Raw genomic sequence first — 26181 nt, 5'->3', positions numbered from 1 at the left:
GAAATCTAAGAATATTTTGCCTTTAGCCTTTTTTATAACATGTTCTCTGACCACTTTTTTTTTAAACCAGAACTTCTGTTAACACTAGGCGTATTCAGTGGCAATGACCCTAATTTTCCTGAAAATTACAAAAATACAACTTGCTTCTATATAAACTCTCCATACTATAAAAAAAGATGAACACCCTAATGGAAAACCTAGCTTAGGAGGGAGTACAAATATGGGGTAGAAGGGAGGGGGAAAAATTGACTACCCTTTAGTACTTTCAAACTGAGAAAGTGAATTTTAAAGTAAAAAAAGTTGTTCAGCCACTGCATGTGGAAAAATCCAATAGAGTATTACTAAAGGGCAAACAACCACATTCATTGGCCATTAAATACAGAAAAAAGTGTTTGGCTTAGTCAACGCATACAGAAATAAGCAGTTAAACATAAAATTTACCAAATTGGCAGATTAAAATAACTTGGTGTGTGGGAACAGCAAAAGTTACGATTGATAATTTTTTTGTAGTTTTCCTGGAGGGCAATTTGGAACTACTTCAGTATCCTTGCCTCTTGATGTAATTTATCCTGAGGAAATGATCACAAATGCATGAAAATATGTAAGGAAATGCACCACAGGGTTGCTTATTTATAGCACAGGATTCTTTAATAGTGCAAAACTTAAAATAACTTAAAAATCCAACAACAGGGATATGGTTGAATAAATTGATAGATCCACACTATGCAATGAGTAAAAAAAAGGCATTAAGAATAGGGCTTGATGAAATACGACAATGTTTTAAGTGAAAAAAAGCACATTCAACTGTAGCCGTATATGATGTGTAAAAAATGCACATCCGTAAGAGAAAAAAGACTAATGCAATGCTCCAGTGTTAACTGGTTATCTGTAAGGGTTAGGATTACAAGTAATTTTCATACTTATACATTTCAGGTTTTCTATACTAAACACACCAATTATAGTAAGAGGATTTTAAAACGGGGTCCCAGGTTAGAGGGTTCTGCCAGACTTGCTAACCCATTTGAGCTCAGAGCCCTCCATCCAGATATGTAGCAGCCATAATGAGATACTCATTTATTTCAGAGCAATAGCGGTTTATTTGCGTTTGGGACTCAGAATAGTTCGGTCTCTACTACCCGACCTCCTCCCGCCGCGACTCCTGGACCTAGAGGGGCTGCGGCTGCGGCTGCGGCTGCGGCTGCGGCTGCGGCTGCGGCTGCGGCTGTGGCTGCGGCGGCCCCGGCCCCTGCTGCGGTCCCTTTTTCTTCCTCTGCTTCGTGAACTGTGCCTTTCCCCACTTTTGGATGTGTGTTTGTGAGATTTCTTCCCCCTGTGGCTACTTCTCCTTTTTCTCTCAGTTTCCCCATTCCTTTTGTAGGAGTGGGCGGGACTCGGGCTTCTCCTCCTCCTGGGCCTGCTATAGTATTCGTCACGGTGGCCCATCCTCTCTCTCCTGTCGGAGTTCTTCCCAGAGGAGCCAGTCCGATCTGGAGACAGGTAGATGTCCCTGTTAGCCTCCCAAAACTCATTGTTGGGATTTCTGAACACATGAAGAAAGTTGCAGTGCTTTCCTCTTGGACACTGTTGTATTTCAAATAAACCTGCAATGGCACAGTAAGGAAATGGCATTTATTGCTGCCACTTTTATCCTTCTTAGACGGTACATTGCTGATGTTTGTACATTTCTGATGTTTGGGTGTAACAGAACATTTTCTACTGTGAATCATTTAAAAGGCACTTGCAATAATCTGATGTTACAGTTGTGGTTCCCAGATTTGAAAAATATTCTAATACTCTAATGGCATTCTGAAAGGTAACAAATCCGAAGTCTTAATTAACCAGATTACCCCATTCCTCTAGTAGATTATGGTATGGAGTGCAACCAAGCAAATGGCGACCACATAATTGTTTCTAGGGTTCACAATCCCACTCGTTGACAATGCGGATCCCTAATTGACACGGAAGCTGCAGCCCTTGGAGTCCCTGTGGCAGCATGCTTCCAGGGCATGCTGGCGGCAGGACAGAACCACTGGCCAGAAGGGAGAGCCTATTGCAAGTGGAGGATTTGGACTTTCTTTACACTTTAAGAAGATAGTCAACACTGGCCCAATGCTTTAATTTACCAAGCGCTTTTAATATGGAAGATTCTTGTCAAAGGTGAAACCTATTTGAACGCTTTAGAGATCCTTTTGGGGTTTTCAAACATTTTTTCAAAAGCAGTACATTCCCCAAGTATGTAAAACAATTAAAAGTGAAATACCTCCATACCACATACTATATACAAAAAGTTAAAATAGAGCAGAGTCCTAAATGTAAGACAAACTATAAAACTCTAAAACATACAAGTAAAATCGTTATGGCACTGAGCTAAGCAATGGATTCTTAGATGTGCCACCAAAAGCACAAGCAAAAAAATAAAGATAAATGAGATTTCAGCAAAATTTAAAACTTTCGTGCTTCAAAGAAAACTATCAAAAATGAAAAGACAACCCCCACCTAATGGGAGAAAATATTTGCAAAGTGTGTCTGTAATAAGGGACTGGTCTACAGAATATACCAAGAACTTTTAAAACTCAGTAATAAAAAGATATAACCTAATTAAAGTATCTGAATAGACATCTCTCCGAAGAAGATACACAAATGACTAATGACAAGGACATGAAAAAATGCTCAACATCATTACTTACTAGGGAAAATAACCACGTTGTTATTTAAAAATAACAAGTGAAATAGTCTCCTGCTTTGGGTGAGTCAAAGTCACACTGAGAAGCACGTCACCAAAAAAACAAAACAAAACCAAAAAAACACCTCACTGAAATCACACTGCATTCCCAGAAACTGACAAAAGTAACTGCCTTTATGGAGAAAACAGTTGCATTTCTTTCAGCCCAAGCCTTTAAACTTAAAGTGTAATGGTTCTTCTGGTTTTCCGAAGCAAGGAATTCTAAACTTTTTTTTTCCTCCTTCAATAAATGGTTTTTAACTGACAGCATCCATTAAGACCTGGCTGGCAACGATTCAGACTTTATATGTAAAGTACAGATTTTTTAATAAGGTTTTAAGCAGGCATGTGTAAAGCAAGGGAAAGTAAAGGGTCAGAGAAGCGCTCCCCTAAGGCCTGGATAGCTCCACCTCTTCGCTTCCGGGTACCTCAACAACAGTTTGGCTAAGCCCATCCGATAGATATCAAAAGAGAAGGAGGCCACCAAATTGGTGGCTATTCAAAGGACTGACTCATTTCCTGTCGATGAGTCAGCCTGACTGAATGAGCCCTCACCACATCACACAAAAGCATGTATTTCAAGTAAGGCAGGGAATGTTACAGGGAATGTTTTAGGTGGCAAAGATAACCAAAGATTCATTAGGGATAAAGATGGGGGAAAAACATAGCTCTAGTGAGGCGAGCCAATGAGTAACTAACGCCTCTGAAACCGCAATACGGAAAAGATGGCTTCCCACAGACACAACATCTCAGGCTTCCTGAAGTGTCAGACAGAGCCCAGGAGTGAGGATGAGACTGGAATTCTAGCCCCAACTCTGTCACCGATACACTGTGACCTCAGTCATCTCATGCATAAAGTGACCCACAAGGTCTGTTACAGATCGTAAATGTGATGTCCTTTATGTAATCGTTTTGGCTCATCTACTGCATGAGGTAAAAGCTATGTTTCACCCCTTTCAAAGACTGTCCCTTTATGTAACAGTGGAACAACTGGGGAAAAAAAATCATGTTGTATTTTACCACAGATTGCCATTTTCCACCGGGTCACTGGGCAGAATTCACACTGAAGCTGTCGTCCTGCATACCATCGTCCGTTAAACAGAGAAAGGGCCGCTTGGCATTCTTCTTCCCTTTAAACCACAAATTAAAGGCTGCACTTTACAGTAACGTCCTAATATGTAGATTAATCCTGTTGTTAGTTAACCATTTTATTAGTTTACTGTAGGACCACCAAGCTCACTGGTTTCTACTACCCAGGGAGTACCCATTAGAGCATTCAAGCTCTTGAAGCTCACAATCTACTTAGGAACCCTCTTACTAACCCTCAGAGAGGTTCTGATGTATGGAAATAGGCTTGAGTCAAAGCTGCTTAAACCAAAAGATTGGCCTCTTAAAAATGCAGAAGTGTCTTCCATTATCGAGAGCCTGTTCTTCCTTAGCTAGGACTGCTGTTCTCCTTATTACAATGGCTCTTTTAACCCATTAGCCGTGGCACAACCCCAGCAAACAGCAAACTGAGCAGAAATGATACACTAGCTGTACACTGAGAATATTTGGAGCTTCAACTTCTTGCTCTTTTGATTTATACTTTTCTATTCTCTATTCTAGTTATCCCTTTTCAGCTTGTATTTTAATTATTAAAATTATATAAGTAAAAAAAATAACTATATTGCAAAAGATTAAAAACTTTGTCAAGTATACAAAGAATGAAATACAAAGGTATTCATTTCAAATCCCTTCTATATTTCTGTATCAGCTCTTAATATTCGCATTTTTAAAACTACCATGCATATGAAACCTACATTTTCAGTGGAAAAATCCTGGATCTCAACATAATCACAACACTACTGTGACAGAATGTGAAGACATTTTATGTTCAGGATACTTACGATTGATATTGAACATACACATTGCCCCTCAGATGAGGTTCCAAATTGCAGCTGACCTAGGGGGCAAGAAAGAATTCTATCATTAAAAAACAAAACAAAACAAAACTAAGGGAAAGAGGCCCTCTATAGTCATCAAATGCACTCTGTCCGGCCAACATTACCAAACCGAGTGATCAACTGAAGATCTCAAAATCGAGATACTGCCCCACTCTCACATCTGCTTAAGGCATACTCCAGCATATATGGATATGTGGGCCCCAACCATCTGATCCCTGTTGGTCCAGACTCCCCCTGCCCCATAGATATGAAATGTTTACATATACATAAAAATACAGAGAACACAAATCAGCCCATATATACACCACTCAGACTTCACACTAACATCTTCCTTTTTTGACTGAGAATGTTTAAATGCGTAAAACACGAAAGACCCAGTTGAAGTCCTTCCATCCTATTCTCCCCCCTCCATCCCATAAACGAACACTATTCTGAGGTTGGGTGTATCCCTTACATTCCAAACAGAAATACACACACATGCACCCAAATATCCATAGCTATACGCACACACAGAAGCACATATATCATGTGTGTGCCATAAAGTACATACATGTTATGTGTACACATACACAGACATGCATATCTATTATGTACACATGGCCATAAACATATTTATGAATACCTATGCAAAAAAAATGTATATACATTGTCAAACCATGTATAGCACTGCTTTGTACATTTTTAAATTCTATATAAATAGTATTTATTCCACCTTCTTTTTCCAAGATGTAATCCCATAAACTTAATGACTCATTTGAACTACTGTATACTGGACATATCAAATTACCACATTAATCTATCCACTCCTCTGAGATAGCCAAGGTGCTTCCAATTTTTCATCAACAAACCGTGTGCAGTCAGCACTCTGGAATATGTGTCTGGGTGCACAGATGTGTCTAGTGTGCACAGCTATAAGTAGTGTAACGATCTGTAGGTGACAAGTACCTTCAACTTCACTAGGTAACGACAAACTGCCCTCTGAAGGGGTTTTACTACTTCACATACCTCACCCACTCATGGTATTAAGAGAATTGGTCATTTTTTACCTGAAAATGTTTTACCTGAAAATGTGACTATCTCATTTTAATATGTAGTATTCCTCTGACTCCTTAGGTTGAACATCTGATCATTTGCCTTCAAAAATGACATCTGATTTGGTTTTATATAATGGTACAAAAAGGTCCTCAAATATTCATACTAATGTTTAGCTTTTATTTTCAAAATAAATCTGTAATTTTAGAAATTTATTCCCAAGTATTTTTATCAGCACATCCAAAAAGAGGCGGCATCCGTACTGTCCAACAATTTATGCCACCGACCTTAGAAGGAGGCCACCTCAGCAGCGCCGGGGACCTTAGAGACCACTTAAGCCAGTGGTTCCCAAGGACCCATTATTAATTTTTCATGATGAATCTGATCTTTTGGAAATTTTCCTTCTAAAAATTTACTAAACAGCTTTCCATTTATAACTGCCAATGTGATTAGCATGAGCTTGGCTGACAGAATTCTAAACAAAAGGGAAAAATACACCAAGGTTAGTGGGTGGCTTGCTACAGATAATGGTGACTTCTACCAACCAGTCTGAAGTTTCGAAAGCAGCTCCACCACGAACTTCACGGAGCAGTATAATGTAGAGACCCCACGAAGGAAACCGCTGATGTTGTCTAATCCCCTTACTTTTGAAATGAAGAAAAGGCACAAAGGGGTAAGGTGACATGGTCGAGAGCGCAGGCCTAGACAAACTGCACTAACCTGGCACCGCGTTGTGTGTGGCCAGGCATTGCTGCTTTAGTGTTTACTGCTTGTGCTGAGAGGTAGTGCGAAGACAGGAAGGCATACGCAACAGAAACAAATGGCAAAGGGGAAAGACATTTTTTTTAAAATTTAAAAAATCTTGCAATCAGTAGAAAGAAGAATAGCCTTGAACTTCACGAGTGCTGCTGGTTAGCAGTTAGTTGCTCTATTCTTTAGCGGTTCCAACTTTCCACTGTCATTGCCAACTAGCAGGAAAAAACCCATAAACCCACAGCTTTATTCCTGTCTTTCCCCAAATTCTGGGACATTTTCCCCAATCTAACATAACAGAATCATTTCCGGTTTGGATCTGATCAAATCACAAACCAAGTAGGAAGCTTCACTGCGGTAGGTCCCACTACTGGGTCCCGGGAGTAGTGGCTACTATATCCGACTTTACTCTTGCCTTAAGGAATGTACCAGAATAATTCTGTGTACTCTGAATGTGTCCCTTTTTCACCCCATATGCTGCATCACAGACCATAACCTTGGGAACACTATTTTCAGTACTGAAAGTATCCAATGAATAAAAACAATGTAAAAAAAAGGGGGGGGCACCAAAAGTTACAGTCTAGGGTAGCTCCAAAGTAAGAACATGCACCTAGGGTGGCAGTTCCAAGCAGGCACCATCAACACAATGCAACAACCAACTCGGTAAGTGGAGTCCGTGGAGCGGCGCGGCACCGTGTGCACCACAGCTCTAGGTGGGACCGGCCGTGGAGGGAGGCAGTGCCTTCTCCATCGTACGCAGCCTCGAAGTGAACGCTGTCTGCACGGACCTTATGCAAAGAATTCACTGGCTGGGAACGAGTTGGACCACAAAGGTACTGAAGAGATGAAAGAGCCTTTCCCATCCAGTCCCTGGCACCCAGGAACTTTCATGCGAGCACATGGTTTCAGGGAATACCTCTACCAAGAGAAGGAAGTAACAGTCACGAGTGCCTGGGTGCCCGACAGCAGGCCAGGCCCTGCACCATGGCACACGTCCCCATGCAGGCTCTCTCGCCCCACTGGGGACTTTGGAGGGAAGGGAAGCGGGGCCCTCCCACGTGCACTGTGCATGCCCACCTTGAACTGGATCACCTTCCCCACGTTTCTGAACTCCGGGAGCACATCCTCATAGAAGTCCAGGAACTGCTGGTAGGTCTCCTCTTCGCTGTACTCCAGGCTGGCGTCGGGGTCATAGTCGTCCCTTCGGCACTGCTCCATTCCAAACGTGGTGAACATACTTCGAATAAGAAGGGTGGGACTTGATGTCGGGAAATTGTGTTTACGTGAACACCTGCATATGAAAGAAAAGCTTCAGTTCAGCAGTCTAATAGAAATGACACACAAAGAGCTTGCTTTAAACTTTGAGACTCAAGTACCTTGGCTGTTTCCACTTAATTGTAAGATAAAACCCATTCAGACATTAAATTCCAACACTTAAGAAAACTATTCTAAGACTGACCAATATATTGACTCATTAAAATGTAAAGGTGGGAATTATTTCCAAGTTCATATGCCCTTCAGCTGCCTTTTGATGAAGTTCAGGAAGCCTTACACATGTGAAAGAATAGGGAAAAAGAAGGTCCCTTGGCATGACAGATTATGGTGACAGGCACATACATATCCTATGTGGGACTTAGGAGGAAGGTGAGAACACTACAAGCCCAGTTCTACACAATCTTCAACTAACCAGATGCTTAGAGAAGATGGTACCTAAGAGTTTCTAGCTAAAGGAGTATCTCAATCTCATATATGTATAGCGTTTCATAGTTTTCATGACACTTAAAAATTTTCCCCTCTGATCCTTGCAACCTGTTAGGACGGTCGGGGCTAATGTTTCCCCTACTTTGCAAAGAAGAAGCTAAGGCCTAGGGAAGCACACTTACCCAAGTCACATGCCTGGTAAGAGAGGATCCCAGCGACTCGAGTAACCTACAGTCCCTCCTGCCTGTTCATTATAGGAGATGATAAGTGTAATTAACTGAAGGAGGCTCAATGTTGTTTGCATAGTGTAAACTGGACCAGGCTGTACCTGAGCAATTTTTAAAAAAATCTCTTATATGAGTTTATTTTATTTACTTCTTTCTAAAATGAGGGGAAAAAAATGTAGCTCAAGATTCCAAATCATCAAAATTTTCCTGATTAGGCTTCTAGTTAAAAAAGTGATTAGGACAAAATTTTTAGAAAAAAAATATCCCAAGAACTTAGGAAGAAAAAAAAGTTGAAGAACTAGGTAAGTACTGGAAAAAACAATGGCCCTGAAATGACAAAATGTTTAACTCATACTCCCTTTCCAGGTCTGTAATATGCATCTGTGCACCTAGAGAGAATGCATCCAGAATGCCCCCACAGCGTGTGCAGCTTAGAAATGTGCAGTGTTCATGAATGTGAAATTTTCTATTTCCCAAAGGACCTCCTAGATCATTCAATAAGAGCCCCTGTGATGAGATCCACCTTCCCAAGTATAACCGACAGAACACAGCGAGGATTCAACCTAGCTGGCAGTGTTAGCAGGGAATCAAAATGTTGCAAGTATGAAGCACGTGCAGGATTCAACAAGAAACCAATTTAACAAGGTTAAAAATCTGCTCACATGCTTATTATATGTGAATGAACCTGACTCTAGTTCCCAGGGTGTCAAACAAGCGTTTGTGAGTTTTGGAACAGAACCAAAGTCCCCATCCAGGGAAAATGACCCCTTGGCCTGGAGAGAGGCCATACGATGAGCCAGCCCTACGACACCTACTGAAAAGTCAGCTAAGACAAGAGACACTTGGGAAGGCTCTGGTACCAAGCCTGTGTGATTCGCAGAATCACCTGGGGAGAACTGAGATTTCTCAGACCTGCCCCAGACCATCTGTTCAGACCTAAAGACTGGGGGGATCCATACTCTCAAAGTAACTCCCCACCTGGTCCTGAAGGTCAGCCATGTTTGGGAACCCCTGGTTTAGGACTAGCTATTTACCCATTACTCAGATACTGGAATCACGTAAGACTGCCACAAAATCCCATACAAATTACCTTCGCCCAAGGACAGCCAATAAATGGTGTGGGTCTCCAGTCTCCAATGCCCCCCGGGTATAGCTGACTAGGCCTCTTTTTCTCTTTTCAAGGGAGTACTCCAGGTACCCACCACCACTGTCCTCATATATATGTTCCAGTTAGACTACAATCATTTATTGAAGGTCTCTGTTTAAGAAACATTCTCATAAAAATTACCTATACAACTGTTAATAAAACATCTATCCAAGCTGTTGTCCGCCTTCCTACTCGATGTCTTTATACAGCACTCCATGGGAGAAACATTTCGAACCTGCTGCCAGGTTCCCAAAATACTGTTCATTCTTCCTTTCTGGTAAGAACTACATTAGCTCATCATCGCCTGCGATGTATTAAAACCCAGGGCCAAATGTACCACACATTCACAACAACTCACTTTCATCTCCCTTCTTTGATTTCGATTTATTTTACTAAACTTAGTGTAGGAGATTGTGAACTTTCTTTAAATCACTTCTGGAAATTGGCGAGGTATAAATAACTACCCCAGTAAATAAGTTTTACTTTTCAGCAGTAATTATGTTGTTTTAGGAGAAAAATAGTAACTCTCCTCAAAGCTTTGACTCCAAAAAAAAAAAAAATCAACGTTAGATAGCTTCGAGAATTAAACTCTAATAATTACAAAAAGAAAACCACCAAAGGAATGCTTAGGCTATGAAAGTGTTTGATGATGTGACAAACTCCAACAGAAGAGCTGCGTGATCTGGAGCAATTAAATCCCTGTGGCTCCCTATAAAAGGGGCACCGTATTTTGTCTGAAGGGATGGTGATGGAGTTTGTAACTGCCAATTTCATAGAATTTTATTTCATAACTCATCACTTGCAAGATGAAAACATCAAATAGCTGTCATACTTTTTTTTTTGATAGTTGTGATGGTAAAATTGCATATGCTTATCAAATATTAAGAAATGTTCACAAACTAATGTGACCACTGTCAATATTTTCTTGAAACGACTCAGGAGGGTTTTGAGAGCCTGACAGTCCATTCTCCTTTCCACAAACACATACTGTCAACTGATGTCCTGAAACCATTTAGGATATCTCCCCTTCTCTCATTTTTTTTTTAAGCTTTCTAGATGCTTCTCACATGCATCCAAGGGTTGAGAAACACTGTTCTTAAAAATTGTAAAATAGTATGAAGGCTTAAATTTAAAAAGAAATAGAAGTGAATGATAGAGAAGGTTCACATTTTCAAAGAAGGAAATAAAACTCATATCATGGATAATTTTATGAATAAGAGAAACATGAGAGATGACATAGTTTCTCATTAAATACACGTGAAATCGCCAATTTACATCCCATTTTGGAATAGGACACTACAATACAATTAGATCTTTTCTTCTGCAGAATGCATAGTAATAATTAGATTTTGCTTCAGATGGATTCATTCACCATTATGACTTATGTACCTTATTTGAGTTATTCAGTCATAAACAGGCCAAATTATAAAAATCACCATTGCCTGGCATATATAGTAGGACAGTAGGTATAAACCAGTATTTGCTAAATGAATGAAGACATCAGTGTTTAGTTTTCAACATGAACGTCTTGCTACAAAACCAATGACCCAAAAGAGGCAGGAGACAAGAGCGTTTCAGAGAATAAGGGCAACAATAAAAAAATGAAAACACCAGCAAACACTCTGAGAGGGCTTGCCACGTGCCTGGCACTGTGCTACCTGCTTTCCTTGCATTCATCCATTTCAGGCTCACAACCCCCTTATAAGGGGGATACTATTTTTAATCCCCATTTTACAGATGAGGAAACTAAGGCATGGAGAACGTAAGTAACTTTTCCAAAGTGACAACCACGAAGGCCAGTGTTTGAACCCGGGATCTGCTCCTGTGTCAGAGCACACTGAGAATGATGAATTAGAATAATTTTCCTCCTTTCACTCAGAGCCTGTCTTTTACAGCTATCCCTGTAGGCATGCCAATTTTTTAAATTATCTTTTGTGCAGTGTTTGTCATTTAAGATATAAAGCCAGGCTGCTCGGGGTCTCTTGAAATAGATGATTTTCCCATCCAAGTTGTCCCATGTGGACTAATGTAAGCACAGGCAGAAAACAAAAAGCAAAAGATCTTCATCAAGCTGTGCAAGGGATGCAAAGGAAGCCCTGTCAGACACGTGGGCTAAGCAGCCCAGAAAACAGGACCGCGGGAAGCAGAGGTGAACAGCTAGGGAACTGGAGACGCAGCAAGAACACAGCAGATGCCTGACCATGAACATTTCAAACTTGGATGTGAGGGCGATCTGGCGGCGACATCTGTCACCCCATTGATCGCTAAGGTTGATCGGGCTGATCTGGCTGGCTAGGTGTGTGTCCCCTTCCTCCCTCACCACTCCATGTGCAGCCCTCCCGAAGCCGTGCTCTCGGTCAGAAAGGACAATCTTCCTTGATAGAGGACCATTCTTCAGTCAAAGATATCTGAATAGCTGCATTCCCGTTAGAATCTCCAGACAAGCTCTCAAGCTGAACATTTCAAACTGAAGCCCACGCCACCCCCAAAACCGGAACTCAAAAACCTCAACATTTGGAGTCTGACTTAATTCTGACATGATAAAGCAAATTTAGTTACCTATCTCCAAATCTGCAAGCTCCTGTTTTGCTGTAGAATGGGCAATTAGCTCGATCTTTCTCCACTATTCTTAAGTCGGTGGGCGGTTCTGGGTTTTGCCATGTGGTACCATTTTCCAGCTGTTGAAAATAACCATGAGTTTACTGGTGGTGTACGATTCCATGAAGAATTGTTTAAAATGTATTCAAATATTTTGGTCAAAAATAAAAACAGATTCATTTAAGAATATAGACATTTAAGTGGTAACATGCGATCGAGGCTTTACAAACAACTGTGCTGAGATACCAGCTGTGTGTTTCTCTTGGTTTCGTTGTTGCCCATGATCAGGCATCACTACGGCAACCAGGAGCAGTCACCGAAGTTTCCCTGTGTCCATTCATTCTGACAAGGGTCGAAGGCCTTGTTAGGGAACCACCGAGAGAAATCAAGATTACTCTGAAGCAAGTTAAACTGTCCAGCGGGGTTAAGAGTGTGTGATGTTGCTTATCTATACATTAAGTACCTGTTTATAAACAAGTACAATCCACAGGGGTGATTCGATACTATTTGCTTATGTTCGTCAATACATTTTTGTGATTCTTCTTGTTGCATAAATCACAGAGCCACAGAAGTGATTCCAGATATTCAGATGTGATCTAAACAGCCTACCATAAAATTAACACTACCGGAAGTATTGTTTTTAAAGAAATGTTCATTGGTCTCAAATTCTTAACGAAAGGTTTTGAAGGTACCTCATTTTCAGCCCGCTCCAGCATCTTCTGCACAGCTTCCTACAAATGGTGCAAACATAGGACTAATGAAAACCTGGAAGTCAGGTAAGTCACATCTGGTTTCTCTGGTTAAGAATGTCATGTGTAACAATTTTTAAAAACCCACGCATACGAAAGGCTTCAGATTCCAATTTGCTTTCTACAGCACAGACCTTCTGAAAAGCTTCCAAAGGATATATAGCTGAGAATTTTTATTCGAATAGAACATTTAATGGCTTAGATTGCAAAATATTGAAAATATCATCTTATAATAGTTTCAGTAACAGTAATATTTAGTATATTGAACATATATACCACATTCTAGTTTTTAAGATGAGGTACTCGTGAATATTATAAAATGCAGTGCTAGCTGAAGCATCATAAACATTCAACAGATGCTAAAACAGGACATGAACAACAGTAATTAGGACTGATGAAAAATCTCAAACTTTTCATTAAGGCAAAGGAAGTCCTGCAGTATGCCAGCAAATTTTCACCTCAGGGGCATTTAAATGACTTGAAATTATGGTCAACAGACTACTCTTTCCTAGCCCCTTAAAGCATTACATAAAAGACTCGTCTGTCTAGCTGCTTACTTGATAACTCTACCTGGTCACTTAAGGGTCCTTGGTAACTTAACACACTCAAAACAACTCTAGTTCTTCCCTACTCCTCACCCATCTAAATGCCCCATTTCAGTTCAAACTAAGAACCTACAAGTGGATGACGTGAACTCCCCTCCTTTTCTTTCCCCTCTCTGTCCATTCAGTCTACCAGCTAGAGTCCTGCTGACTCTGCCTCCACACCCCCCCAACCTGTGTGTTTTTCTGTATTAAGCACAACCCTCATCCAAACCACCACCATGTCCTATCTGGAACAGCTGCTTTCTAACCGGTCACCATATTTCTATTCTTGCCTCCCTGGTCACGGCTCCCCATCCCATCCCTTTATACAAAAGTTAGAATAATCTGTTAAAGGTAAAAGATATAAATTAGATGAAGCCACTCCCTGCTTGAAAACCCTTTGATGGTTTCCCATTACACTTAGCATAAAATCCAAACTCCTTTTTCCAATCCAGGCCTTACATGATTGACCCCGCCTACCCTCCTGGCCCGCCCTGCTGCTCCCTCCTTTGGTCTCTAGGATTAAGGCGCCCTGACCTTCTTTCAGCTCCATGCTCAGGCCTCTTCCCTCTGCCCGGACCCCTTTTCTCCCTGAGAACGTTGCAGTCAGGTGTCAGCTCACACATCGGCCCCTCAGAAAGTCTTCCTTGACCAGGCAATCTAAAGAAGTATTTCCCTACCCCAGTCACTCTATCACACGACTCTCTGCTCTATTTCTTTAAGCACTTAAAATGATCTTACAGCACTTAAAATGAGCTTTTTTGCTTCCTTTTCATCTCGCTCTTCCATCTAGAAAATGAGCTCAACGAGAACAGGGCTGTCATTTTTGCTGTTCTATCTTTCAAAGGACAGAGAAGGATCTAGCTAGAGAAGGATCGAGAGAAGGATCTAGCACACAGCGGAAACACGGTTTGCATGTCCCTTTATATATGCTTAGCATCTATTTCATTTTACCCACTTCTCCTTATTCTCACCAGACTTCCTTTGAAACAAAAGCCTTAGCTTTCTGAAAAGAAGCCTTAGCTTTTATCTAATGCCAGAAAGACCTTAACTGAAGAATATTCTACTGTTAAAATGGGAATTGGTCACTCTCTATTAAAAAAACAAAAATGACAAGTGCCAAACGATTTTCCTGCCCCTGGTGTGTTCATGCCTTATCTGTAAAGCAGTGCTCCAATAAGGGTATCTAAAATTTGCACTGGAATTAACTGATAGCCTGAGACATAAAAAACCAAAGTCATAGAGGCTGCTTCTAACGCGTCATGACTAGGATGTAAGCAAATGCATTTTCCCCCATGAGAAGGTGATTAACTACCCACTTTTATGCTATTCAAATTTAGCAGTATTACAAAAGATACATCCTGATGAATCAGTCAAGGAAAGACGAGCTGTGATATCTTTGAAATAAATACACTGTTAAGGAACAGCAGCAAAATATACCAAACCAAGCTTTATAAACAATCCCGAAGATACAGGAGATATGTACATATAACCTTACAGATTTAAAAAAAATGATTTTTTATAACCTTACAGATTTTTTAACTATGTTTATAGCCCAAGTTAGAAAGGAAGTCAAGATTTCATAACAAAAAAATTTCCTAATTCCTCACATGTGAGTTCCTGAATTCTTTCAATTGACTAATTCTTGCTGACATGTCATAAGCAGTTAAGTCTCTTATGAACTAAATAAATGTGGAAACTACAAAACATTTTTCTCTAAGTCAACTCATACATAATAGAACCTCAGAAAAACACCATTTGCCCTAGAGTGGTACATAGTGTAAAGCAGGGGCCAGCTGCCTGTTTTTGTAAATAAAAGTTTTAGTTTTATTGGAACACAAGCCACAACCATTCATTTACAGATTAGCTGTGGCAGCTTTCACGGCACACTGGCAGAGTCGGGCATTTGCAACAGAAACCATACAGACCATAAAGCCTAAAACATCACTCTTTGGCCCTTTACGGAAAAAGCTTGCCAACCTCTGGTATAAAGGGTAGGAGGGGTAACGCCGACGAAAAACCTTAATTTAACGTATCCGCCACTGCACAGACCGAAAGAAGAGCGTCCGAAGGAAACTCTAGTGTATATACTAAAAACATCACTTTTTAGACAAAAAGCCGAAGTGCAAACCCTGCTGTGCCTATCGCTTACTCTTCAACCCCACCACATGCCACCTCTGCTCACTGAGAGGATACGCAGTGCGTTTATCCTCCTGTGACAGGCATCACCTCTCGCTCTCTCTTCTCCTGTAGCTTCTGCTCCTCTTCTTCTTTCTCTTTTCTCTGCTGTTCTTCCCATTCTTCCTTTAACTTCCTCTTTACAGGGGGGAAAAAAGAAGGAAAAGTAATTATTTTTTTCAGATTCACTTTTTGCAAGATTTAACATACCGGGCAAACAAATGAAAAACTTGAACAACATTGGTAAAATGGATGATATCCATTTTTTTTAAGTTCAAGGCACGTAATTCTTAATGAGTTTTGGTTAACTAGTAAGTTAAGTGTCAGCTGATGAATACTGTACCTCTTGTTCTTCCTGCCGTTTTCTAGCTGCCTCTTCCTTTTCCTTCTTTATTCTGAATTCTTCTTGTGCCTTCTGCTCCCGTAGCAACCATTCCTCATGTAATTTTTGCCTAGCAATGTGATAATGTAATCAAATAAAAGAAATGGGCACTAATCTATCCACACACACACACACGTAAAATGACGTATTTGGGAATGATTAAACTATCATAGAAGACATTTCCTAGAAAGCAGTTAAGTGGAGGTAAGAAGACCAGAAGTATGAGTAGCAATGTCAGAAAAGCACTCCATTTCAGCAACTATCATCCTAGAGGGGAATGACTTAAAATCACTACTTCTACACTCCGTGTCTGTGACATCTTTTACATAAAACGACACTACAACTTTCTCTGTATGTTGGCCACAGTGATGTTCAGCTGCCAATAAAGTGAGTAACAAGCTTCAGAGGCCCACATCCAACTTTTCACACTCAGGAAGTACTACCCTCTCTGTTCTATGCATTTGAAAAGTGGCGGTAACAGGATTGCAGCACTAGGAACACCGGGCTTCTTTTACCATAAACCTTTGGACTGCTATTCAATCCAGTTAAGAGACGCCTGTGGTTTGCCCCAAGCACCAAAACTGCTGAAAGGAGGAAAATAAAACTACATCATAATCATGTCTTTAAAATTAAGAAAGCTCCAGATTTTAAGAAAAGATGACAAGGAATTATAAAAATAAGTAAGCAGGTGTCTAGTGTATGTTTTAAAACGACCAATTATAAAGAGTGATGGTATCTTAAAATGGGGTCTCAGACATCCAATACCACAAGTTTCTAATTTTAAAGATGGGTGATATTTTAAAAGTTTATCAGCCATTCGGGTGTTTAGTTGCATTTTCCAACTGAATCTGGGGATGGGAAATGAGATACAAAAAATTGTTCTATATCACTTCAGTGACATTAGGAGTTAAGTAAAGTTTTACGTCTAGACTGGGGACCTAACCACAATTTCAAACACTCTATGAGAAAATATAGTCCAACTGCAGGCTTTAGGAGCATGTCTTTTAGCCATAGTAGACACTGGCATATTGCATATGAAAAAGTTATATGCCGATTTTTGACTGCTCGGAGAGTGAGCACCCCTAAGCCCTGTGTTGTTCAAGGGTCAACGGTATGTCATCTTCATCATAACAGAAATCTGCAGTAAGAACCAGAGTTATGATAGCACCTCCCAGCTGCTAACACGATGTTAAGCACTACATACCTATCACCTCATCTAATCTGCCCAATTCCATGGGGTAGGCACTATGATTGACTTATCTCCATAGTTAAGGCAAAGAAATTGAAGCTTAGACAGATTAAGCAACTTGAATACAGCTGGTAAGCGGCATCCTGAATCCAACTCCATGTTCCAATCACTACTGCATTTGGGGGGTGGGGGGCATTTTGATAATTTCACCACCTATTTATGTGCTTAGGTAGAAAACAGGAATTACAAGAAAAGAAGCAACATTTCTAGTGAACATACTAAATAGCTAGAGAGTGTCTATACAGTTTTCTCCTCTTAAAACTTTTTAATTTTTCATTGTGTCAAAATATACACACCATACCTTTTTAACCATTTTTAAGTGTACAGTCGTGTAGCATTAGCACATTCAAATTATTGTGTACCACTTACAAAAAAAAAAATTACCCCGTGAAAAATACTAAAAGTTAACAGAACATTTTGGTCATCTTGGGGTAGGGGTGGCCTCTTTAAGTCAGACACCACGGCCAGATATCATAACAAAAGTTGACAACATGAAAATCAAATTATGGTAAGTAATGCTGTAAGCCAAGTTAGGATTGATGAAAAATGAGAAAAATATACATCACACATATGACAGATAAAGGATTAAAATCGTCAATCAAGTAATAACTGCTTACATAACAAACTTAAAAAAAATGTATCCCCAAAAAGATACAAGACTTAAGCAATCTACAAATAGGTACCGTATTTCCCCGAAAATAAGCCCTAACCGGAAAATAACCCCTAGCATGAGTTTTCAGGATGACATCCCCTGAACTTACGCCCCAATGCGTCTTTTGGAGCAAAAATTAATATAAGACGCAGTCTTATTTTCGGGGAAACATGGTAATAAAACATATAAAAAGATACTCAACCCTACTGATTCAGAAATGCATATTTGAAACAATGAAATACAACTTTTCACAACAGGAGTTTTAAAAGTTGATTAATAGCGGGTGGCCGGATAGCTCAGTTGGTTAGAGCACAAGCTCTGAACAAGAGTTGCCGGTTCGAGTCCCACATGGGCCATTGTGAGCTGTGCCCTCCACAACTAGACTGAAGACAAAGAGCCACTGCTGAGCTGCCGGAGGGGTGGCCGGATGGCTCAGTTGGTTAGAGCGTGAGCTCTCAACAACGAGGTTGCTGGTTCAATTCCCACATGGGATGGTGGGCTGCACTCCCTGCAACTAAAGATTGAAAACGGCAACTGGACTTGGAGCTGAGCTGCGCCCTCCACTAGACTGAAGGACAATTCGGAGCTGATGGGCCCTGGAGAAACACACTGTTCCTCAATATTCCCCAATAAAAATTTAAAAAAAAGAAAGTATCATTGTCATTATAAGGAAAAAAAAAGTTGATTAATAGCTAGTGTGAGTGAAGGTACGGGGAAATGGGCACCGTGATTCACTGTTGGAGGAGCTGTAGACTACAAACCCAACGCCCTTCCTACCTGCCCATCTACATTTCACGTGTACTTATCCTCTGATCCCAACCATTTCATTTCTAGGCAAATGCTAGGACAATTACCAAGGATATATAGTCATGGATGCTCACTGCAACTTTTTATATAGTAATACAAGTCCTGAATGTAAATTAGTAATAAACTAATAGTAAATAATATAAACAGTACATAGTAAGAGAATGTTATATAATAGTAAATAACCTGAATGTTCACTAGTAGAGAACGATAAATTATGAAGAATAAATTATGCTATACAGTGGATACTGTGTTGCCATTGAAATGATTGAATTAGATCTCTATATCAACATTGAAATAAATGCCCTATATATTTGGCAAAAAAAGCAATTTATAGAAAAAATATACATAAATATCACTCTATTATAGAAATATGTACGTACAGTACACGTACACTTTCTTATATTCTTAACAGTGACTATCTTTAGGTATGTTGAATTCACTGAAGCCCTTTTATACTTCTTAATTATTTTGATTTTTCAAAAACATTCACGAATTAGCAAAAACAGTGAAAAATAACTGCCATTAAAAAAAAAAGACATCTAGGTTTATCCTGTCAGCTGGAGATTTAGTTTATCCAGGGTATTTTATGAGACCTATTTTGTACAAGATTTTATACAGAAGATCTGTACTAGTGAGTAAAGACTTATAACATTCAAATGAAATAACTGGGTCCACAAGAAGTGCTTCGATCAGTGCTAACCTCTCTATCTCCAATAGCTTCTCTTCTTCTAGTTGGTGGTGTTCAATAAAAGATTCTTCCTCCTCCTCCTTCTGTGAGAGCCCTGAAGGAATTTAAATGTTTTATTAAACTCTCTGAGTATCACAAAACCCTAGTCAATAATTCAGGAAAGAAAAAAAACCATACATTTTTTTAAATCTTTACAATCATGGTACGAACCTCTTCTTATAACTTTCTAATAATAAGGGCTCCAACCTCCAAATTTGGTACAACGTGAGCATCCAAAAGAGTAACAATGGTAATAGGTAACACATTAAATTTAAAAAATTAATCGACGGTTCCATAGTGATACTCAAAAAGTTGGTGGGGGTGTGGGAGGGAACATCCATCTTTACAGAAGAATGGCAACTAAGAAATGTAGGAAAGACTTAAGTAGAAAAGTCATCACTTTTGTAACCCCCATTGTAGACACTAATTTTGGACAACGGTGTTAAAAACATTGGATGAGAAAGTTTGTTGAGAAAAGGATATTTACACCATCTCAAAATATCAGCCCACAGATGCATACTAATTACAAAGGGGGAAACATCCTTTACAATGGAGCCACAGACTGGTAACACTGACCACATTTCGCATTGCTAGGAGTGGATCCACCTGGCACTACAGGCCCCTGATGTATGCAATGAGAGGTACACAGCATCAGCTTTAGGTATTTTGCCATAAAGAGTGTAAGCTGAGGGGTGGCCGGATGGCTCAGTTGGTTAGAGCGTGAGCTCTCAACAACAGGGTTGCCGATTCAATTCCCACATGGCATGGTGGGCTGCGCCCCCTGCAACTAGGTTGAAAACAGTGACTGGACTTGGAGCTGAGCTGCGCCCTCCACAACTAGACTGAAGGACAATGACTTGGAGCTGATGGGCCCTGGAAAAACACACTGTCTCCCAATATTCCCCAATAAAATTTATTTTAAAAAAAAAGTGTAACCCGAAGCTAATCCGGAGCAGACAGACCCATCCAAAACGCAGGGCATTCAACCAGACAACTGGCTTGGGCTTTTCTAAATAATCAATCTTGGTCTGAGAAAGTTTAAATATGGCCCACATATCCTATCATTGAACTATTGTTCCTTTACTTGGGTGCAAGTTTAGTATTGTGGTCCTTATTCTTAGGAGACGCAGGCTGAAGTATTTAGGGGTGAGGATCATGATGTCTCCAACTAACATGCAAAGGGTTCTGAAAAAAATTTGTACGTATGTATCTACATAAAGAGAAAGAGCAAGAGAGAGACAAACAGAGAGAGAAAGGCAAAATGTTAATAATTGGCAAATCTAGGTGAAGCGTTCATGGGTGTTTATGGTAGTATTTTTTTCAACTTTCTGTACATTAGGACATTTTCAAAATAAAAACATGGAAAACAATTTTTAACATAGGAGAAGATAAACACATATCTTCTCCCATTTAGAATTTAAATTTAAGAGGAAAAAATGAAGGAAACTGAAGTGATTTTAAAGAAATGTAACAGAAGATCTCGGCTTAAAGGAAAAAGATCTTGTGTCATGTATATTGAGTATAGGTCTCACCAAAGGCTCGCCTCCTCCTAGATAATTACAATAATTTACTTTTCTTAAGTAAGTCAACTTTATTATTTCAACACTTGAAATTAAAAATCAGTAAAAAAAATTAGGATGAGTTCCAACTCATACAGACTATCTAATAATTCAGATAATTAAATGATCTAATGTACATAAAAGGCGTTCCAGAGAACCTGGCACAGAGGCTATGACTGGCTAACTTATGCCCACCGACTAGACACTGCCTGGACACAGCTGATATGCAAAAACATCTGTTGCCTGACTCACTCAACCCCCCATCCTGCCTCAAACCAAGCTCTCACACTCCACAGAGGTAATCACTAACAGTTCTGGGTGTAGCATTTTCTCTACATATGTGTCCTTGCATATATTTAATCACTCATGTACAACATATCTGTTATACATGTAACTATTATATGGAATCATGCTATGGCTTTAAAACTTGCTTTTCATACTTAACGTTACCTTAATTTCTGACAAGTAAGCTCGTATCAGGTTATTTTAAGTAGAACTGGGTGCTAAAGAGGCTACCTGTAATTGAGAGGTCGATATTCCAGAAATTTCTACCAATCATTTGCCAACTCACTCTTACGGCAATTCTTATACAATATCTTCTCTATATTGTAGTATTCTGGGTAACGTTTGCTCATCCAATGTGTGCTATAATGAACAGCAGTGTTTGGTAGGCTATAATATTCATGAAGCACATGAAGTAATGAATTGTGAGTTGGAGGAGGCAAAAGTAGGAGCAGTCATCCAGAGACAAGTGTAGTCCTGGATCTGCCATTAGCCATATAACCCCGAGCAGACCAGTGACCTGCATCTTTCCACTGACTAAGATGCCAAAGGACACCATCCACCTGCCTCTCCACAAAGGCTCACTACAAACACACTTTGCGAAGTCAAAGGGAAAAAAAATTAACACAATACAAACAACAGCTATAGGAGTTAACATAGGGAAAGAAAAAGACGTTAAAAAAGTATATTAGAAGAAAACAGGTTAAATGAGCAAGGTAGCTGAGAACTTTAAGGGGGTGGGGGATCACTAAGAACATCAGTAACTGCAACCTACCCTGTATTTACTTTTATTCCTGACGCTTTATCTTACCTCTAGTAAACTTAATGAATAAAAAAGAAGATGCTAACAAAGGTTGCAAGTAAACACAGTGCTCCTTGCATTGTAAATATTGCAAGCATTGCCACTAAAATAATTACTAGACAAGTCCAATGGTAAATAAAACATCTATGGTTATGTTTCTCATGGCCCCCACATCCTGGTTACTTGAGGCCATGGTCTGTGGACTGCAAGAATTGTCTAGGGTTTTTTTTTTTTTTGTCCCCACTTCATTTCTGATTTTTTAAAAATTAAATTTATTGGGATAACATTAATAACATTATATAAGTTTCAGGTGTACAACTTTGTAATACATCATCTGTATATTCCACTGTGTGCTAACCACCCAAAATCTAGTCTCCTTCCGTCACCACATATGTCTAGGATAATTTAATAAGCATATTTTGGATAACCTGGATGGCAATCATTATAACCCAGCACTACTGTGTGATTTCAGGGCTTCCACCTGTATTCATAACTACTATATAACTTTATAACTTAGTAGTACTAATTTCATTATATTAAACAGGCAACTTTAATATATAAATAAATGTTAGTTTCTGCCATATGAAGGCCAAATGACACCATAGCCAGTGTAGACGAAGGTTCCAGTATTTTAACAGAAAAAGTAAATAACCACAGGACAACAGTAGTGGTGGAATTCTAAACTTCAATCAGTACCATATTCATGTTGTGAGCATGTTTCCCATCATCCATAACATGACATTAATGTAGATTTGATTTTTACTGAATGTATAATTTCACTTGGTTTTGTAATTTGTAAATGTTGATTTATAGTCAAATAGTGTATTTTACATTACTCAAGTTTGAGAGAAACTTGCAAAATGTCTAAAACCCTTGACTCCTGCCAGTTTTACAAAGAAGAATATTCACCGAATACTTACTATGTGCAAGGGCTGTGCTAGGTGCTGTAATTCATGATGCCTGCACCTGTAATATTAGATAGTTCATAAATACTTACACATAATCAGTGGGTGATGATTCACCATGACTTTTTCCCCCCCTCTGTAGTACCTTAATGTTGTTTCTGACATGGGTCTAACATAACTTTACTTGGGAGGCAGTAGCCGCAGCAATTCTTTATCAGATACAGTACTTGGCTTCCTTCTGTCACCGGGGCCTCAAGTTAGGGCCTCAATTTAATACACAGAAAACAGGATGAAAAGTCCGTTACCTGAGTCTCTCAATCGAGCGAGTTCCTGCCGACGTTTCTTTCGTTTCTCCTTCTTCAGGGCGGCCCTATACTTTCTGTGGCTGGAAAAAACGAGACATGCACACTCCAGCGTCAGTGTCCGCACCTGCAGCGCTGCCTGCCTGAGCTCCCCTCTCCTCCGTTCCCAGTTACAGGAAATCGCTCGGGTGCTTGAGAGTGAAATCTTTCTTCCCATGTTTTCACTACAGAATATGTATTTGACCATCACCTTTGCTATATCCCACGCCAAGAGGCAGATCTACATCCCGCCACCTGTTCCCCTCCGCGTCTCCCTGAGCCCACAGATGCCCGCGTCAGTCCGGAGCGCACCCCGGGAGCGGCTCGAACTGCCGCGGTGGCTCGCTTGCTTGGCCTAGCTCCCCTTGCCTTCCTGCCTGCACGTCCTCCACGCCCAGCCTCTGCCCGCTCCATCTCCTCTTCTCGCCAGCTTATCCCCCCAGCCCAACTTACCTAGGTTTCTCCGGAAGCACCAACGTCTCGGGCGCCGCCATCTTGCCAGCGTCGCCACGCCTACAAGAGCCGGCCGGAAGAGGCGGGCCTAAGAGAGAGCGCAGGCGCTGCGCGGTCTCTCTGGAGGTTGGGGTGCATGGCTCCGTCCCGGCGGACCAAAAACGGAAAATCGGAGGTTTCTGTAGGTGGCTCACCTTCTGAAACACTGTACACGTAGATGTCTTCTTCCTGAAAACTCCTACCCCGCACTGGAATTACTTCTTCCCTCGCAGCGCTTCCCTAATGCCTTGTCACTACGTTCTCCCCACGTCATAGTGGGGTGTCTTGTGGCCAGGAAGTTAAAGTCACACTTCTTTTTTTCTCATCCACTCACGAAGCCTCACCCTACCCACAGAAGCTCGCTTAGCTTCCCAGTCCGACTACCCCCCAGTTTCCGCCTCCTTCTGCGGTTCCACCTATCAGCACCTCAGGCAAAGCTCCAGACTCCACCCCCTTCCATTCAGAACTGCTCTGTAGAGGTGAACTTAACTCCTGGGGCTGCAAAGGTGCAACCTCTGCTCCCAAGGGATTTAAAATCTAGAGGCAGGAAAGAACCAACACATAAATCAGATAATATGGTACAGGCAACTAAGTGTACTTAAAATAGTCCACCTTGAGATTCAGGGAGAGCTTTTCTGATGCCTGAGTTGAGTTTTAAAAGAAGCCGGCCTTTACCCAGGTGGAGAAGGGTAACAAATCAGCATAAGCAAAGGCACTGAGAGAGGTGAAGCAATGTGAAATCTGCCGGAACCGCAAAAATTTTGGCCATCGAATTTAAAGGGCAATTGGAGAGTATCAAGGAATACAGCGGTAGAGGCTGGGGCTAGGTTATGGAAGAGGGCCTAAAATATGCTAAGATTTACTTACATTCTGTAGGCAACAGGGAACCATTGAAAGCTTTTAAGTTGAGACTTGTAGTCATATTTGTGCTTTAGATAAATTACTCTGGTTTGCAATGTAAAGAATAAAGCTGGAATACTGCAATCTAGGTGAGAAGTGATGAGGAATTAAATTGTCACAATGAGAGTAGTAAATAAGTTTCATAACTAGTTTTATGCTTATACGTATATATTTCAATAAGCACTTTGTTGCTTTCACAAGTCTGCTTCTCGCACTAAATCTTAAACTCCGTGAAGGTGGAGACTTGGCAGTTAAATCCCCAAACTAGAAAATGCCCTGAGCGGCACAGAATATAGCTGTGTGAATGCCCAATTTTGCTGTTTCCTGTGACCAGGACTTATGCTGAGAATTACTGCCATTCTGAAAGCATCAGTGTTTGGGTTGCTATAACATTTCTTACGAATTATACCAGACTTCCACATAATAGCAATAAGAATGTCTTCTTGGAAGATACTCCTTATTAAAGAGGGATACAGATTTAGATTTTATTTTGTTATGATTCAGAAATGAGTGTAAATCTCCTTTTATAGGAGTTAGATATTTATCGTCAACAATTTACCACTGAATTCATTTTCATGAACAAGTTAACTTCATAACAGAAGTTTCTCTAAAAGCCAATTCCATTTCTAAATTATAGTTACCTTCTTTTGAATTGATAAATTACAAGATAAAATATGTCAAAATTTAATGCAAATATACATTATACTATGATATTCCAATAAAGTTACTTTTATTCTACAACATATATTTTCTATTTTTCTTTCTTTCTTTTTTTTTTTAAGGAGGGCGCAGCTCATGGTGGCCCACGCGGGGGATCCAGCAGCCTTGGTGCTACCAGCACCACACTCTAACCAACTGAGCTAACCGGCCACCCCTATTTTCTATTAGGTTGGTGCAAAAGTAACTGTGGTTTTCGCCATTTTTAACCTTTTAAACCACAATTACTTTTGCACCGACATAATATTTTTCTTGATGTCTGAAATATATCTACTTATTCTCAAGTATGTGTATTTCAGTTTATCCCCTCATGGGAAAATGCCTAAATTTTTATTTTATATTGTCAGTAGAAAATAGCTAATTATCTTTTTTAGATAAGTTGAAAAAGTTTTTTCTTTAAGTTAAAGAAAATATTTTACTTATATAAATGATATAGTAGAAAATGCTATTGCTAAACATGAGTCTTAGTTATTATAAACTGACCAAAGAATGATCCAGAAGTGTATTTTTTGCTTATTGTAAGCATAAAAGGAGAACAAGAAGAAAAATATCTACTCTCTGAATGCCAGGATGGGACTCTTTCGATTAGTTTTTTTCTTGCTCTAGTAGGACAGTGGTAGGATTTACTCAGTGGTCAATGCAGAAATCCTCAAGAAGGAACACTTCATTCCTTACCTACCGTTAAATTTCAGTATTAATGACCTGATTTATTCAAGGACATACAATGGG

General features: G+C 40.0%; 1 protein-coding gene across 3 annotated transcripts; it reads right to left on the bottom strand.

Moving 5' to 3' along the window:
- Positions 1-1073: 1073 nt before the first annotated feature.
- ZRSR2 (zinc finger CCCH-type, RNA binding motif and serine/arginine rich 2) lies at positions 1074-24795 on the bottom strand. Of its 3 annotated transcripts, XM_074323945.1 has the most exons (12): positions 23797-24795; positions 23308-23387; positions 23018-23063; positions 19428-19509; positions 15981-16089; positions 15645-15775; positions 12819-12857; positions 12088-12206; positions 7531-7744; positions 4612-4667; positions 3743-3852; positions 1074-1601 (listed from the first exon to the last, which is right to left on the bottom strand). In XM_074323945.1, exons 6-12 carry the CDS (start codon positions 15756-15758, stop codon positions 1096-1098), a joined length of 1158 nt encoding a protein of 385 aa, XP_074180046.1. In that variant the 5' UTR covers positions 15759-15775; positions 15981-16089; positions 19428-19509; positions 23018-23063; positions 23308-23387; positions 23797-24795; the 3' UTR covers positions 1074-1095. The 3 variants fall into 3 exon arrangements, with proteins under 3 accessions (XP_074180046.1, XP_019601877.2, XP_074180047.1); XM_019746318.2 differs by lacking the exon at positions 23018-23063 and having other exon boundaries at positions 15689-15775; positions 23797-24784; XM_074323946.1 differs by lacking the exons at positions 19428-19509; positions 23018-23063.
- Between the last annotated feature and the right edge of the window lie 1386 nt (positions 24796-26181).

Source organism: Rhinolophus sinicus, chromosome X, assembly GCF_036562045.2.
Source record: "Rhinolophus sinicus isolate RSC01 chromosome X, ASM3656204v1, whole genome shotgun sequence".
In the NCBI taxonomy this organism is placed as follows: Eukaryota; Metazoa; Chordata; class Mammalia; order Chiroptera; family Rhinolophidae; genus Rhinolophus; species Rhinolophus sinicus.
This window is presented reverse-complemented; position numbering and strand designations above follow the sequence as displayed.